This window comes from Microcaecilia unicolor, chromosome 11 (genome assembly GCF_901765095.1).
Source record: "Microcaecilia unicolor chromosome 11, aMicUni1.1, whole genome shotgun sequence".
Lineage (NCBI taxonomy): Eukaryota > Metazoa > Chordata > Amphibia > Gymnophiona > Siphonopidae > Microcaecilia > Microcaecilia unicolor.
In genome coordinates, this window is record NC_044041.1 from 5,006,635 (window position 1) to 5,024,745 (window position 18,111).

The 18,111-nt window shown below is 43.4% G+C and overlaps 1 protein-coding gene across 1 annotated transcript in view; it reads right to left on the minus strand.

The window, feature by feature from the left end:
- RFC5 (replication factor C subunit 5) overlaps nt 1–18,111 on the minus strand; it is a 102,104-nt gene that overhangs the window by 65,575 nt on the left and 18,418 nt on the right. The window contains exon 3 of the mRNA XM_030219414.1: nt 13,452–13,588. Within this exon, the coding sequence (XP_030075274.1) occupies nt 13,452–13,588 (137 nt within the window). The remainder of the gene's footprint in view (nt 1–13,451; nt 13,589–18,111) is intronic.

Genomic DNA, 18,111 nt, shown 5'->3' on the forward strand with positions numbered 1-18,111 from the left:
GTCTCCACCAATTCCACCAGGAGGCTGTTCCATGAATTCACCACCCTTTCCATGAAGAAGTATTTCCTCAGGTTATTTCTATCCCCTTTCACCTTCATCCTGTGTCCCCTCATTCCAGAGCTTCTTTTCCACTGAAAGAGACTCGCCTCTTGTGCATTTATGCCTCATAAATATTTAGATGTCTCTATCATGTCTCCCCCTCTCCTGCGTTTCAGTGCCTGCAATTTTAGTCATGGAGACTAGCTCAGTCTACCCAGATAACGTAAGTTGCATCTTTCTCCTTCTTTGTTTCCTTCAATAGTGTATACAATATGGTTCTGCAGAATATTTTTTTTTTAAGCAATTCTATTTTCAGGAGCTTCCCACCAGCAGATCTGTTTACATCCTACTGACTGAAAGCACAGTGTTAAGAGTTGTGTGCTGTTGATGGATAAATGTTTTATAGCAGGAAGCCAAGCACAGCAGATTCTCTTCCTATCCATCCCAAGCAGAAGGAATGGTCAGGGAAAAGGAGGAAAGAACATGTCCTAAAGCCTCACTCAAAGAGGGTCAAATGCTTATGCTACACAAAAATGCAAAGAGAAATTTAATGTGATGAACGTTTAAACAGTATTATTGATAAAAAAACCCCCCAAAACAATAAAATATAAACATAATCGCCATTTTCAAATAAATACAAATTTCTCCAGTGCCAGTAATTTGGAGGCTCTGGTGATACCCAATATTAGAGAATGCATTTATGCATCACCAAACACATCTTACGGAATAACAAGTGTTACCCTTATATCCACTACTGAATGCCCCCAACTTGTCCAATAAAACTGTTCCACAGAATCCACCACCCTACCACTCAAAACATAACTAACGTAGTGTAATTTTTATGCAAAAATTCTGTATCTTAGGGCAAATCCAAAAATGAGTGATAGAAAGAATTAACTGCGCACCCACGCTTTAGGCAGAGAGAGGTTTGTATGCCCCCCATATAACAGAGCTGAGATTGAGTGCAATGAGCGCAGCGTAAGACTCTAATATAGCATTCCCATATTCTCACGCAAGGCGTGAGGCCTGGGATGCTCCTCACACTTTTTAAAATATCCCGGTCAGGCAATGGAGTTCCCACACACCCCTCCCATCTAGTTCTCAGATCCTCTTAAGCTCTTCAGGGGCTCATGTTGAAGCAGAGCATGATAAAGGCCCGAAACTGAAAGTTCATCTTCAGATATTGCAGTAAAAAATTCCTATATCCGGTCTCCCATTCTACCGTTTATAAAAGCCTGTTATCCAAGGAAGTGATATAATGCAGAATCTGGCAATAAGCAAATCTATTACCCCACATGACACCTATTCGAGTTTGTAGCTCTTCAAATGGGATCAAGTCCCTTTCCCTGCTCAACAGATGTTCCACTAAACATATATACCTATTTGTTCCCACAAAGCAAAGATGTTGTTGTCCAGCTCCGGTTCAAAAGCCACATTCCCCCTTATAGTAAGCTGATCTGTGACTGTAGGATTACCCCCTAAATATTACACAAGGATCTTCCACACATCCCGCATTGGGCCTAGTAGCAAACTTCGCTGGAAAGACTTAGGAAGCAGACCCGACCGATGGAGTAAAGAATAAAAGCTACACAGGGCATAGTACGCCCTTTCAATATATATGGAGTTATGGCGGAACCAATCTCCCATATGCCTTAACAAGCAGGCTTGATTATATAATTTTACATTAGGAAGTCCCAAGCCCCCTGATGTCAGATCCTCCCCCCTCCCAACAAAAGAAAAAAATGCATTTTTGGTCTCCTATGAGCCCAACAAAATTGAGAAAGGAGACAATTAAGACTCTTGAGATCCTTTTGTAAGAGGCACAAAGGTAGCGTTTGTAGAAGATAAAGCCATTTCGGAAACAGCACCATTTTTACCAAGCTGATCTGGCCTATCAACATCAGGGGAAGATCTCTCCAGCTCTCCAACTGTCGTTTAGTAACATCCGTAAGAACTGAGATGTTTAACTGATATAACAAAGAAGCTTGAATTGCTAACTGAAGGTCCAAATACTTAAAGGAACCATCTGCCCAGTGCAAGGGAAAATCCCAGCCCCAAGAACGTCGCAGATTCGCAGATTGTAGCAAAGCCTCCACTTTAGTTATGTTTAATCTAAAGCCTACATAATTCCCGCATTTCCCTAAAAGTTTCCAAAAGCACCGGCAGGGAGTGTCAATGGTCAGTAAGATGGACTAAAAGATAGTCAGCAAATGCTGCCACTTTAAAGCAAATAGGCTCCACCAGCATTCCCTAACTGAATTGTCTATTACATCCTGGAGCAGTGGATATCAGGTTAATACAAAGAGGAGAGAAGAGGGGGGCAACCCTGCCTCGTCCCCTGGGAAATGAAGTCAGACGAGCCTATGCGGTTTATCAATAAGTAAGCCCGAGGCGCTGAATATAAGGCCTTAATGGCCGATATAAAAGCACTGGAAAACCCATATTTATCCAACATGCAAAGCCTTAATGACCAATATAAAAGCACTGGAAAACCCATATTTATCCAACATGCCAAAAAGAAAATCCCAATGTACGTGACCAAAGGCTTTTTCAGCGTCAAAACTGATAAGCAAAAGAGTCCCTATCTTTCCTATACCTAAACTCCAAAGTAGCCAGAATTTTTTGGGAGGTTTTTTGGAGCAGTCTCAAACAAAACCCACCTGAGAGTCATGTAGAAGGGAGGGGAGAATCTTAGCTGAACAATTCTCTATTATCTTAGCAAACAACTTCACATTATAGTTAAATAAATGGGCTGATAAGATTCAGGAATAGTAGGATCCCGCCCTGGTTTAGGAAGTACAATAATTTGCGCTGTATTAAGTGATGCTACTACAACATTAAACATATTCATGAGGGGTGGCACTACATCTTCTACCAGAGTTTTATAAAACTCAGTTCAAAAGACCATCAATACCAGAGGCCTTCAAAAGATGGCTCTGCTGAATCGTCCAGTACACGCAATCATCTCTAATAGACGCATACAACAAATCTCTATCCGTCTGGACCAGGTAAGGCAAATCTAAGTTATCTAAATACAAACTGTTCAACAACCCCTCATCTGTGGGACCAGCGTAGAGTTGGCGATAGTAAGAATGAAAAAAAAAGTCAGAGATATCCTCATCTTTAGTATGCTGTCTCCCCCTTCCGGTCACACATTGAAAAAATCTTGTGGCAACCCCCTCTGAGATACCAAATGAGGTAACAACTGACCTCCTTTATTCCCATGACAGTACAACATATATATTTGTAATAAATTTGGGACTTAGAGGCTTGCTGATGAAGGAGTTTGTTCAACGCCGTCTGGAGATCCAAAACTTGTTGTTTATGTCCTGCCGAATGAATGACCCCGAGCTGTTGGCATGCTAAGCACAGCTGATGCCCTAAACGTAATATCTCCCTATTCTGGACATGATGAGAATAACTGATGGTTTCCCCGTCTTCACGGCTTCCCAGTATATGACAGAATCCGTTTCACAGGGGGCATTATTGTTGGGAATTGTTGGTACTGGACTGCCTGGACTTATCAGCAAACTGATATCACAGATAAGTAACTCCCCTGATGAAGCTATGTGAAACATGGTCCATGTCGGGACCTGTGCAGTGGCGCTGTTGATTTGAAATTCATCATTTGTACATACCTTACAACCACATTTCGGGTTGAAAGGCTGCTGCAGTTTGAGTTCTGGGTTTTAGTCACAGTTTGGGACCCAGTAGTAGACGTCGTGCAGTAGATGCACCGCACATATTACACTTTATATCCTATGCACTGTTACTTTAGAAATCGCTGCAGTGTCTCCATTGCTGATATGTACCCCAGCAAAATAACCCTAACCATCTGCTGTCTCATCCTACTCATACACGTACAGACGATCCACGACACATATAACAACAACCTCACAACTTACAAACCACACACCACATACGCACTAATCATGCCCTCACAAAACAACAACAAAGTCCACAACAATCCTAACACCTACAGACATCAACAAGGAATGACAAAAAGAGAAAGCACCGAATCCATATATCAAGGACACAGACAACTGATAAAAATAACCACAAACCCGAACTCAAGGGAGCAATACCAATTAATACACATAGGCTACTCTAATGCTAGATCAGTAATCGAAAAAACCACAATGATAACTGACTGGATAACAGCAGATGACCTGGACTTCCTTCTCATTAATGAAACTTGGATTCATGACTCCAAAGACCCAATAATTCTAGAGCTTTGCCCACCAGGGTACAAAATTACCCATTGGACAAGAGAAGGAAAAAGAGGTGGAGGAATAGCCATAATTTATAAAGCCCAATTTACAGTCACAACAACAGCGGAATCTATCCTTCCCCAACTCGAAATAGCCTCAGTCAGAATCAACCACCCCAACCTGCATGACCAACTAAATATAATCCTATTTTATAGACCCCTGGCCAAATGGCAAGATGCGCAGATACACTTCATGGACTTCATATCAAACACCTGCCTGTCTTCCCAAAATATTCTTATAGCAGGAGACATCAACCTTCATCTGGAAGATATTAACACAATCAATGTACACGAATGCAAGGAATTCCTTCAACTCTGGGAGATCCACTGGCCTAACATGCAACCCACCCACAAGAAAGGGTATACATTAGACATTATAACCCACAAATTTTCATCAGAAGAAAACCTCAGAATAAAAGACACAAAATGGTCAGCCATACCATAGTCAGACCACTACAAGGCAAACACTTCCCTCCTTTGGAAAACAAAAGTAAAACAACAAAGACAAGAAAAAAAGGACATACACTACAAGAGGCAAGATAGACCCTCTAAAAGTTTGGCAACAAATATACACCGACGAATGGACAACAACTACAGACTCACCCCAGTTTTTACAAGAATGGGATAACAGATGCAGAACAGTGTTAGACAAGATGGCACCACTCCAAACTAGAACCTCACATAGGAAAAGCTCAATCCCTTGGTTCAACGAAGAGCTGAAAGAACTAACACAGGTTAGAAGACTAGAAAGAGCTTGGAGAAAAAAACAAGACGAACACACAAAGAATGGAAACAGACGCAAAGAAAATACAAATACAAAATCAGACAAACCAAAAGAACGCACTACAGAACTATAATAGGACCAAATTACAAGGACATGCATAACTCTTTTCACTTGTAAACAATCTCCTAGACACCACACTGGTCACCTCAAATAGTACAGAAACCCCATCGGCAACTAACCTAGCAAACTATTTCAAGGAAAAAATCGTAAAGCTCTGACGCATAATACCAATCACTACCACTGAGTATACAAGCATCCTTGAATGCTTAGACCCGAAACCTGGGGAATATCCAGCAGACCGATCATGGACCAACTTTGACTTGATTTCAGTGGACGAACTCACACACTGGCTCGGAAAATACGCCAAATCTCAGTGCAAACTTGACATCTGCCCGATTAGCCTATTAAAAGCTGCCCCCAAACAATTCAAAAAAGACCTCACGAACCAAGTAAATTACAGACTCCTAAATGATCTCTTCCCTACGGACAATGGAAATATCCTTCTCACACCACTGCCAAAAGATGCCAAGAAAAGCACAATGGACCTAACAAACTACCGACCAGTCGCTTCTATCCCGCTCATAACAAAACTGATGGAGGGCATAGTGACGAAACAACTCACGGAATACCTAACCAAATACTCAATTCTACATGAGTCTCAATCAGGATTTAGATCAAATCATAGTACTGAAACTGTACTTGTGTCTGCAATGAATTCATTCAAAAAAACAATTGCAACCGGTAAAAACACACTCGTACTACAATTCGACATGTCTAGTGCTTTCGACATGGTAGACTATGGAATATTACTACACCTGTTAGAATATTTTGGAATCGGAAGACCAGTTCTCAACTGGATCAAAGGCTTCCTCACCACCAGGTCCTACCAAGTAACAACGAACAATGATAGATCACCGCCCTGGACACCGGAATGTGGAGTTCCTCAAGGATCCCCCCTCTCACCAACTATTTTCAACCTGATGATGATACCACTAGCCAAACTACTAGCCAATCAGAACCTTAACCCCTACATATATGCGGACGATGTTACGATCCACATCCCGTTCAAAAGTAACCTAAACAAAATAACCAACGAGATCAATCAGAGCCTCCAAATCATGCACTCTTGGACGGACTCATTCAAGTTAAAACTGAACGCGGAAAAAACTCAATGTCTGGTTCTCACTTCCCAATACAACACAAACAACTACCTTACTGCACACTCCCCATCTCAGAAAATCTGAAAGTCACTATTGATCGAAACCTCACACTTGATACCCACGTGAAGAACACAACGAAAAAAATGTTCTACTCTATGTGGAAACTCAAAAAAATAAAACCTTTTTTTCCCAAGATACGTCTTCCGCACCCTAGTACAGTCACTAGTGATAAGTCACCTGGACTATTGCAACTCTCTGTATGTAGGATGCAAAGAACAGACCATTAAAAAACTCCAAACAGCCCAGAACACCGCAGCCCGTCTCATTTTTGGAAAACCCAAATACGAAAGCGCAAAGCCCCTAAGAGAGAAACTGCACTGGCTCCCACTCAAGGAACGAATTGAGTTCAAGATCTGCACGACCGTATACAAAATCATTCATGCAGAGGCCCCACTCTACATGATGAACCTAATAGACTTACCACCCAGAAATGCCAGAAGATCAGCCCGCCTCAATTTGAACTTCCCCAGCTGTAAAGGAATTAAATACAAACAGGCATATGCTACTACCTTTGCACACAAAAGCACACAGTTATGGAACGCACTACCCATGACCCTGAAAACCACGGACAACTTAACCAGCTTTCGCAAATCTATGAACTACTACTACTACTACTACTATTTAGCATTTCTATAGCGCTACAAGGCATACGCAGCGCTGTACAAACATAGAAGAAAGACAGTCCCTGCTCAAAGAGCTTACAATCTAATAGACAAAAAATAAATAAAGTAAGCAAATCAGATCAATTAATGTGAACGGGAAGGAAGAGAGGAGGGTAGGTGGAGGCGAGTGGTTACAAGTGGTTACGAGTCAAAAGCAATGTTAAAGAGGTGGGTTTTCAGTCTAGATTTAAAGGTGGCCAAGGATGGGGCAAGACGTAGGGGCTCAGGAAGTTTATTCCAGGCGTAGGGTGCAGCGAGACAGAAGGCGCGAAGTCTGGAGTTGGCAGTACTGGAGAAGGGAACAGATAAGAAGGATTTATCCATGGAGCGGAGTGCACGGGAAGGGGTGTAGGGAAGGACGAGTGTGGAGAGATACTGGGGAGCAGCAGAGTGAGTACATTTATAGGTTAGTAGAAGAAGTTTGAACAGGATGCGAAAACGGATAGGGAGCCAGTGAAGGGTCTTGAGGAGAGGGGTAGTATGAGTAAAGCGACCCTGGCGGAAGATGAGACGGGCAGCAGAGTTTTGAACCGACTGGAGAGGGGAGAGGTGACTAAGTGGGAGGCCAGCAAGAAGCAGATTGCAGTAGTCTAAACGAGAGGTGACAAGGGTGTGGATGAGGGTTTTGGTAGAGTGCTCGGAAAGAAAGGGGCGGATTTTACGGATGTTGTAAAGAAAGAAACGACAGGTCTTGGCGGTCTGCTGGATATGAGCAGAGAAGGAGAGAGAAGAGTCAAAGATGACCCCAAGGTTTCGAGCTGAGGAGACAGGGAGAATGAGAGAGCCATCAACAGAAATAGAAAACGGGGGGAGCGGGGAGGTGGGTTTGGGGGGGAAAATGAGAAGCTCGGTTTTGGTCATATTTAATTTCAGGTGGCGTTGAGACATCCAGGCAGCAATGTCAGACAAGCACGCTGAAACTTTGGTTTGGATGCAAGGTGAGATATCAGGGGTAGAAAGGTAGATTTGGGAGTCATCAGCATAGAGGTGGTAGGAAAAGCCATGGGATGAGATTAATGAACCAAGGGAAGAAGTGTAGATAGAAAAGAGGAGGGGACCAAGAACAGAACCCTGGGGTACGCCGACAGGCAGAGGGATAGAAGTAGAAGAGGATCCACCAGAGTGAACACTAAAGGTGCGGAGGGAGAGGTAGGAAGAGAACCAGGAAAGGACAGAGCCCTGGAATCCAAGTGAGGACAGGGTATCGAGAAGTATGCTGTGATCGACAGTGTCAAAAGCAGCGGAAAGATCAAGAAGAATGAGGATGGAATATTGACCTCTGGATTTAGCCAGTAATAGGTCATTGGAGACTTTAGTAAGCGCAGTTTCGGTTGAGTGGAGAGGGCGAAAACCAGATTGTAATGGGTCAAGAATAGCATGTGAGGAGAGAAAATCAAGGCAGCGGCGGTGAACAGCACGCTCAAGTAATTTGGAGAGAAAAGGAAGGAGGGAGATGGGTCGGTAATTAGAGGGACAAGTAGGGTCAAGTGAAGGCTTCTTAAGGAGAGGTGTGACCACAGCATGTTTAAAGGCAGCAGGGCCAGTCGCAGTGGAAAGTGAGAGGTTGAGAATGTGACAGATAAAAGGAATAAGAGTAGGAGAGATGGCATTAAGAAGGTGGGTGGGAATGGGATCAGAGGAACAGGTGGTACATTTTGAGGAAGAAAGGAGAAGTGTAGTTTCCTCAATAGTAACTTCAGGAAAGGAGGAAAGGGAATGAGGGGAAGGAGAGAGAGGGGAACGGACTAGTGGAGGGAGAGCTGGTGAGGTAGAGAAAGCAAGGTTTATCTTTTGAACCTTGTTGTGAAAGAATTCAGCAAGGGTCTGAGGAGATAGTGAAGGGGGAGTTGGGGGAGGGGGCACCTTGAGGAGAGAGTTCAATGTGGTGAAGAGAAGTCGAGGATTAGAGCCAAGAGAGTTGGTCAGTTGGATATAATAATCCTGTTTGGCACGTAAAAGAGCAGATTGGAAGGAGGTCAGCATGAACTTAAAGTGTAAGAAATCAGCAAGGGCCCGAGATTTCCGCCAGAGGCGTTCGGCGGAGCGGGTACAGGAACGTAGGTAGCGGATATTAGAAGTCAGCCAAGGTTGGGGTTTAGTACGCCTTACAGGGCGGGTCATCAAAGGTGCAAGAGTGTCTAAGGCAGAGGATAGAGTATTGTTGTAAGAAGAAACAGCCTCGTTGACAGACGTGGATGGTGCCACAGTAGAGAGGAGGTTTGAAACATGGGAGGATAGAGATGAAGGGTCAATGTCGTGAAGATTCCTAGATAAATTAGATAGGATAGGACGGGACTGGGAGGGAGGAGATTTAAGTGTGAAAGTTATAAGATGGTGATCAGAGAGGGGAAGATCGGAGGCAAGGAAACTAGAGGGTGAACAGTTGGAGGAGAAGATGAGATCTAGACAGTGACCATTTTGATGAGTGGGGGAGGTGGAGCATAGTTGGAGATTAAAGGACGACGTTAAAGCGAGTAACTTGGAAATATAAGAGTTGGAAGGATCATTAGCAGGAATATTAAAGTCACCAAGGATGAGAGAGGGGGAGGAAGGATCATGGAAGAAGGCAAGCCAGGCATCAAAGTCACTGAGAAAGGATGAAAGGATGAAAGGGACTTATCAGACATCTCTCTTCAATAAGGTCTACAAAAATAATCCTTGATGAAACAAATTACTCCGTATACCACCCAAACGCTTAAACACCTCTAACTCGACCTTACCTAACACCTTCTAATTCCTTTTCTACCTCCAGTTTATTACCGACTGTATCTAAGATTATGTAATGACTATACCATATTAACACCCTGTAAGCCACATTGAGCATGCAAAAAGGTGGGATAATGTGGGGTACAAATGCAATAAATAAATAAATTATGGGTTTTATAATCCTTCCAGCACTTTAAGAACCTCTCTCAGAAAGCAGAGATTTTGTAAAGTTCTAAGAAAAGACCCACCAGCGACTATAGTGACTGGTCACCCGTGGACACCAATTCATCCACACTCAAGCATGATCTGAAATAACATAAGGCCCTATGTCCGCCTTCACCACCGAGCCAAACAGCTGCCTTGAACTAGCAGGTAGTTGATATGGGACTGTGTGGAATGCGCCCTAGATAAGTGGGTATAACCCTGGTCCAGGAGATGCAGCACCCGCCATACCTCTATCAAATCTAAGATATTGCACATTAGGTAGTCCTCTACTAGGGTTGTAATGGACAGAGGCCTGGGGCCTAAACCTGTCCATATTTGGGTCCCAAACAGTATTAAAGTCACTCTCAACTACCAAAGGCTTCGCCTGATGATTCAAAAGAAGGGAAGTCATTTTTTGATAGAACGTATGATCAAATTGGTTGGGGGCATAAATATTACAAAAGAGCAACTCCTGCTGACCCACCTGTGCCCTACATAAGATATATCTGCCCACCCGGTCAATAAATTGAGTATGAATTTGTGTCGCTAACCATTTTCTAAACAATATAGCCACTTCCACGTTTTACCTCTGTGCCAACGCTGCCACCCACCAGTCTTGAGTTTTACATGTTCAAGTGCAGTAAAATGTATTTCCTGTAAAAAAGCAATACCAATTCTGTTACACTGTAAATGCTGTAGAAGTTTGGTGCACTTAATGGGCGAATTGATCCCCCCTACATTCCAAGTTATTACTTTCACGTTAGCAAGCTCAGACAAAGAACATATCCATAAATATAACTAAGAGCTTGGAACAGAGAGGGCCGTCTCAGCCAGCAGCCCCCTCCTCCCCCAAAGAAGTATCCCCAGAAAAAAACCTGCAAATCTGGAAAGCAAACCATCCTTCCAATAGTGCCTGCTTAAAATCATGAGTTCACCATCAAACATCCCAAAGCATCCTCCCTCCCCCCTCCCAACCCCTAGTATCCCCAACCTCAAACCCATGAGGTCCCAACATAGGAACCATCATGTTTAACACCCACCTCATTTCCTCCCCTAGAAACCACTTAAACGTATAAAATGGCATCAATCCCCTCTTTAAATAAACAGGTATGCAACAATGAATTGACTGTCTCTAAATGTCCCACATCATAGTAGCACAAGTGAGGGAGAAAAAAAAAATATATATTTCAGTATCTCTGCACTCGGCCAGTGGGTAGCTCCATGAATAGCAAGAGCCTCCAAAGAGGCATGCTGGATTAGTGACCCACAAAATGTCCACAAGGCAAGAGAGAGATCTTACCACTTTTTTCAAACACAGGTCATTGATGGCTGTCATCACAAAGCAGCTGTGAAGTCCATTCAGCCACAAATGCAGGGGCCCTAGCTGCAGTAGGGAGACTCCTGAAGACCAACATCCAGGGGCAAGGGGGGTGGGGCTCCAATGCACTCCTCGATCAGCTCAAAACCCAACAGCCAACGCATCCCAAACAACATAGGCCAGGGCTTGACCAGAGATCCAAGGACACCACACCCTAGTATAGGTATTGGTGTACTCAAAGAGCTAAGATAACCATGATAGCGTGTGGTCAAATGCTAAAAGTTTAAAACAGCAGCTAACTCCTTCCGGAGTACAAAAACAATAGTCAACCTGTAGAGCATAAAGGTTGAGGCCCTGCAGTCAACCTTGGGCAGAGGTAGACACACCCTAGTCGCCCTCAATAAGAAGTACAAGTTCTTGAGCCTCTGCCACTGTAGGACAAGTAGTACTATTATAAGTCATCTGCAGCATAGAGCAACACAACAAAGCAAAGCAAATTCTGAGGGAAAACAGCTTGGTACAGATAGGGGCAAAAGCTTTCAGCTGTGCTGCCACTTTAGTGGAGCAGTCTTGAAAACAAAACACATTTTCATATGTCAAAGATTTCCCCAAGTGTACCGCTTGCATAATGGCACTTTTATGTGCAAAACTAAGTACCTTTAAGATGTCTACTCATGGTCTACTCAAGATGGCCTGCTTGGGGTCCACTATGTGAGCCCGCACCAGTTCCCTCTTCAGCCACAGCTCAAGAAAGTCAATGAGTTCTTTATCCGCAATCGATTCTGGTAAGCCAACTAATCTTAGGTTATTTCTACGGAATCTGTTCTCGAGGTCTTCTACTTTATCTTCCAGTGCTGCTACCCTCTTAGCCAACTGAGACTTAGAGTCTTCCACTGCGCTCGTCCAGGCCTGAAATCCCGCACAGTCCTTAGATAGTTCCTCCAACTGGATTTTGCACCTGTTCCAACTTGGAAGAAACCGGCTTAAGTGCCTCTCTAGCATCTCTTCCAAAGCCAAAGTCATCTCCACTGTGATCTCCGCAACCTAGAATGAGGACAAGGACTGTCCTGCCGGGCTAGTGGGCACTGCTGCGGCATCTCTCTCTGGCTGGAAATTTTGTCGTCATGGTAAAGCTAGGAGCCAAATCAGAGTTTTACCAAGGTCTACTGCCCTTCAGAATATGAAAAAGTAAACAAGGGGATCGATGCTGCAAATCACGGTCATTGTTAAAAAAGGGTGTCCTGAGGAGCACTACTTAGCAGCCTCCTGTGGTCATGGTATCATGTGTCCATTTAATGTAATGTAATCTATCTTCAGTTTTGGGAATTACACCACTCTGATAAAACACTACTCACACTCTTTTTACAATGTATGAGGAAAACAGATGAATACATAATGTCCAAAAATCATTGAATAAATGGCACTGTATCAAATACACTAAATACAAAATATCAAAGCACTAGTGCAACCAAGCTTGTTTTGTAAAAAATGAAACGGGCCCTAGGAGGGCTCTTCTCTAAGCGATTTCTCCTCTCTCCCCTGCCCTCCCCTCCATGTCCCGAGATTCTTCCCTCCCCTGCCGACCCCTCCGTGTGCCGCGATTCTCCCCTCGCCTCTCATCCGCTCCATGTCCAGCTATTCTCCTCTGCCTTGCCCTCCCCATCCCAGGATTCTGGCCTCCCCCTCCATGTCCAGCAATTATCCTCTGCCCTGCCCTCCCTTCTTTGTCCAGCGATTCTCCCCTCGCCTCCCATCCCTTCCATGTCCAGCGATTCTCCTCTGCCCTGCTGTCCCATCCGTGTCCCGCAATTCTTCCCTCGCCTCCCATCCCTCGATTCTCCTCTGCCCTGCCCTCCCCTCGATGTCCCGCGATTCTGTCCTCCCCTCCATATCCAGCGATTGTCCTGTGCCCTGCCAGCCCTGCTCTCCCATCTGTTCGTAACATCCTGACGTCAGCTCGCCTCCAGCGTTCCCTTCCCTCTCACTGTTCTGCCCTACTCTGACGTCATTTCGTCTTCACACGAGGGTGGGACAGTGAGAGGGAAGGGAACGCTGGAGGCTTGCTGACGTCAGGATATTACGAACACAGCCAGCCATCCATAGAACGTTGTGGTACAAATTATATAGTAGATAATATGCATACCGAGTACATGAGGAGGGAAGTATGAGGAGCTGAATGTGTGTGAAGTCTTGGAGGCTCCTCCTCCCTTACCAGACTACTTGTCTGCTTTCCACTACGCTCCCTTACCTCCAGCACCATGGAGCTGAATTCCTTGTCTCTGTAAAGCTGCTTCGCACAAGCCAGGATAGTGGAGGTTTTCCCAGTGCCAGGGGGACCATAGAATAGTAGGTGAGGCAGTTTGTCTTCACTAATGAACCTCTGAACTGAGGAGAAAGAAAGAAAAAAAAAAAAGAAAGGAGAAATTATGTCTTACCTGATAATTTTCTTTAGTCCTATCAAACCTGTTCAGACTAATGGACTATGACCATCTACCTGCAGAAGACAGAGAAAATAGTTCCAAGTAATTTGCCCCTTAAGGGTATCGTGCAGCCTGGGATGTTCAGTATTTCAAGCAATAGTGCTCCAAACATTGATTACGAAAAAACAGAGAAATCACCACAGACAAGGAAGCCACTCATTCACAGCTGCAACATACCGAGCACTTTCTGCTCAATTGAGCAACATGTAAACCACCGAGAGAGATGTGGTCCAAAATGCATCTTGGGGTATAGCTTGACCCGTACTTGACTGGCATCCAGATATTCCACCAAGTCAGGCGATGTGGTCTGAGTTGCACCATGAAGCATGAGTTATACATAACTGACATACAAAGACATTATCAAGCCAGTATATGCAACTTGAACTGAAGTCAAGAACGTCACTTATACTGTACTGGCATGCAGATAGCGCACCGAGTCAGCAGATGTGACCTAAAACGGAAACATGGAAAGTGGAAGAATGACTTTTATGGAGAGGGGGGGGGGAGCATCTGGACTGGTGTGGTACGACTAAAGGAAAGAAAATGATCAGGTAGGTCAATTTCTCCTTCCTTTTCATCCATACCAGACAAGTCCAGACGAATGAGATGTAGCAAACCAGTTTTCCAAATAGGGCAAATGTGTGCACGGAGTCCATTCTTATCCAATACTGTAGCTCCTTTTCCTACTATGATATTTCTTGCTTTTTATTTTAAGTCTGTTAAACTGCTTAGGTCTGCCAGTTAGTTTATTAACACTTGCTATACCACCTAACCTATCACCAGAGTGTATATTCCTCCCTATGTTTGGTCTGCAGGCTTGGCCTGTAAGCACTCAGATCACCATAAGTTTTGTTTCTCCCTACAGGTGCCTATATACGGAGTGCATGATCAGTAAATAGCAAACATTGGTATGCACTTCTTAGACATCACATGACAAGGAGAAACACAGGAGGAACCGAGGCTAAGCGGCCCATATATGGCAGACAAAAAAAAAACCTGATATAAACTTGATGGTGTAGCGAGACTGGGGACCCCTCCAAAGGAGGAGATGTTCCTCTACAAATATGTGCTTAGGGAACAGGGAAGCCAGGTGTTTCATACAACTTGTTTGTTTGCTGTTACTGCATGGGGGGATCACACTTTACAGGTAAGGGATTAACTAATGATCTCTAAGTGTGCATGTGAACACAAGCAGAGAGGATGGTGGAATAAAGGAAACTGCCATTTTTCTATAATGAGAAAAACATAACAGAATATAACCATATATGTGTAATGGAAGAAAACAAGAAAATCCTTATATGAACAATAAGTAAGAATAGAAGAAATCATAATTTAGAAGAAATGAAACTTGTATTAGTATAAGTAGAGAATGAGAAAGCTTTACTCAGCAGATTTTGGTATTCAGTCTGAGCGTCTGGCTTAATGGGTGTCAACCTGCTCCAGAGAGAACAATTATTTTTGTATTGACTTAGAGAAATACCAATAAAGATTTTACTTGGTTGCGCCTTATCCGAGTCTAATTGTCTCTCTTATTCCAGCCAAGGAGTTTATCTCCAAGGGCTGAAGTGTCTTCTCCCAGGGGGCAAGGGATCGAGAAGATAAGAGAAGAAAAAGAAAAAAAGAGCCTACAAGGCTGTAGACCACAAGCATGTAAACCCAGACACTCTTGAAGGTTACTAAAAGACACCCAGGAATAGTGGATCCTCAGTGTGTCAACAAGTAGACGGAGAACAAATATGGAAGAAATGCAGCTGCAGCCAAGAACAGGATTAACGGGAAAGGTTGGAAGAAATACTACCCGAGGGTGTATAAGCCCCAACTAACATTCACTTGAAAATCTGTTATCAGCACGGACCAAGAAGGAAAGAAATTCAACTGAGCTCCCCCAACATAGAGCCAGGTTCTCAAAGCACAGATGTTTCCCCACACATGTGGCCACAATGCAGAAGAGTATGGCACGGTTATCACCAGGAAACACCAGGGACGAGGGGGGGGGGGGGGGGAAGAGTAAACAGTCATCCGCAACATGGCCAGTCTGAGTGGTGTAGCCTTAATCTGAGGAGGAATGCTCTGCACCACACTCCTTAGACAACCAAAACATCTGTCGCAACAAAGGCGATGGAGAGGATTCAACTATAAGATATGAAGCTGTGATACAATGCTAAAGATGAAGCAATGCCACACAAGCAGAGAAAAAAATGTGATGTGGAGGATAATATGTGATGAAATGAAAGAAATCACGGTGAGCCTGGAAGACGCACTGAGCCAAAAAGTTAAATAGTAACAAATCACCTGGACCAGATGGTTTACACCAAGGGTACTAAAAACTCAAACATGAAATCGCTGATCTGCTGTTAGTGATCTGTAACTTGTTAAAATTGTCCGTACTACCTGAAGATTAGAAAGTGGCCAATTTAACACTGATTCTTAAAAAGGGTTCCAGGGGTACATACGTATTGCCATATTCGGACACACCGAAGGTCCATCAAGTCCAGCATCCTGTTTCCAACAGTGGCCAATCCAGGTTACAAGTACCTGGCAACATCCCAAAACAGTACAATACATTTTATGCAGCTTATCCAAGAAATAAGAAGTGGATTTTCCCAAAGTCCATTTTAATAATGGCTTATGGACTTTTCTTTTAGGAAGCTATTCAAACCTTTTTTAAACCCCACTAAGCTAATTGCTTTTACTACATTATCTGGTAACGAATTCCAGAGTTTAATTACATGTTGAGTGAAGAAATATTTTCTCCAAATTTGTTTTAAATTTAGTACTTTGTAGCTTCATTGCGTGCCCCCTAGTCCTAATATTTTTAGAAATAGTAAACAAGTGATTCACATCTACCCGTTCTACTCCACTCATTATTTTATAGACCTCTATCACGTCGGTGTCACAATTTATTTTTAATCTTCTGCCCTCCCCAACCCAATAGAATGTTCCACACACTCGTACAGTTAGGGAGAGAAGAAGTGAAGGCCACGCAGAGATGAGAAAATATTCCCTTTATTATTTACCAAGAAAGAAAACAAGCTATGATTCTTTTCTCATGAGAGAGTTACAACAAGCTGCACAGGAGTGCTATCTCTGAGTACTTCTCTAATTTTGTCTTGCCTTCTATCATATTTTTATACCCTTCTACCATTACACAGCTCAAACATTTCTGTAGCATTAGTTTCGACCACAATGTAGATAGTTATTAGTTTCGACCATACTGATCAAGATTTTTGGACAGGGCTAAAGCAACATCATACAAATTAGCAAGGTCCATTTCGCCAGCAACCATTTATCTATGCTCCAGAACTGATAACAGAAAAAGACCCCAACCCACATTCTTCAGTAAACACCTTGCAAGGAAAATTACTTCACATTCTCTTTCTGCAAGCCTGTCACCAGAGCTCATGAGCCTCTGGGTCACACAGAGGCCATAATCCTTAGGTCTGACAGTTTCAGGCCTCTGGTCTTTTCTCCAAGCTGAAGAGCCTTAGCCGCTTTAGCCTTTTCTCATAGGGAAGTCGTCCCATCCCCTTTATCATTTTCGTCACCCTTCTCTATACCGTTCTAATACCACTATATCTTTTTTGAGATGCGGTGACCAGAATTGCACACAATATTTGAGGTGTGGTCACACCATGGAGTGATACAAAGGCATTTTAACATCCTCGTTTTTGTTTTCCATTCCTTTCCTAATAATGCCTAACATTCTATTTGCTTTCATTAGCTACCACCGCACACTAAGCAGAGAGTTTCAATGTATCATCAATGATGACGCCTAGATCCCTTTCTTGGTCGGTGACTTCTACTACTACTACTTAACATTTATAAAGCGCTACCAGGGTTACGCAGCGCTGTACAATTTAACACAGAGGATAGTCCCTGCTCGAAGGAGCTTACAATCTAAAGGACAAAAAAGTGCAGTCAATCAAATTGGGGCAGTCTAGATTTCCTGAATCTCCTAATGTTGAACCTTATGTTACATAGCTATAGTTCGGGTTCCTCTTTCCCACATGCATCACTTTGCACTTGCTCACATTAAACGTCATCTGCCATTTGGATGCTCAGTCTCCCAATCTCGTAAGGTCCTCTTGTAATTGTTCACAACCCTCTTGTGATTTAAGAACTTTGAACAACTTTCTGTCGCCAGCAAACTTAGTTACCTCACTAGTTACTCCCATCTCTAGATAATTTATAAGTACATTAAAAAGCAGTGGTCTAAGCACAGACCCCTGGGGAACCCCACTATCTACTCTTCTCCATTGAGAATAATGACCATTTAACCCTACTCTCTATTTTCTATCTTTTAACCAGTGTTTAATCCACAATAGAACACTACTTCCTATTCCATAACTCTCCAATTTCCTCTGGAGTATTTCAGGAGGCATTTTATCAAATGCCTTTGGAAAATCTAGATACACAATATCAACCCGC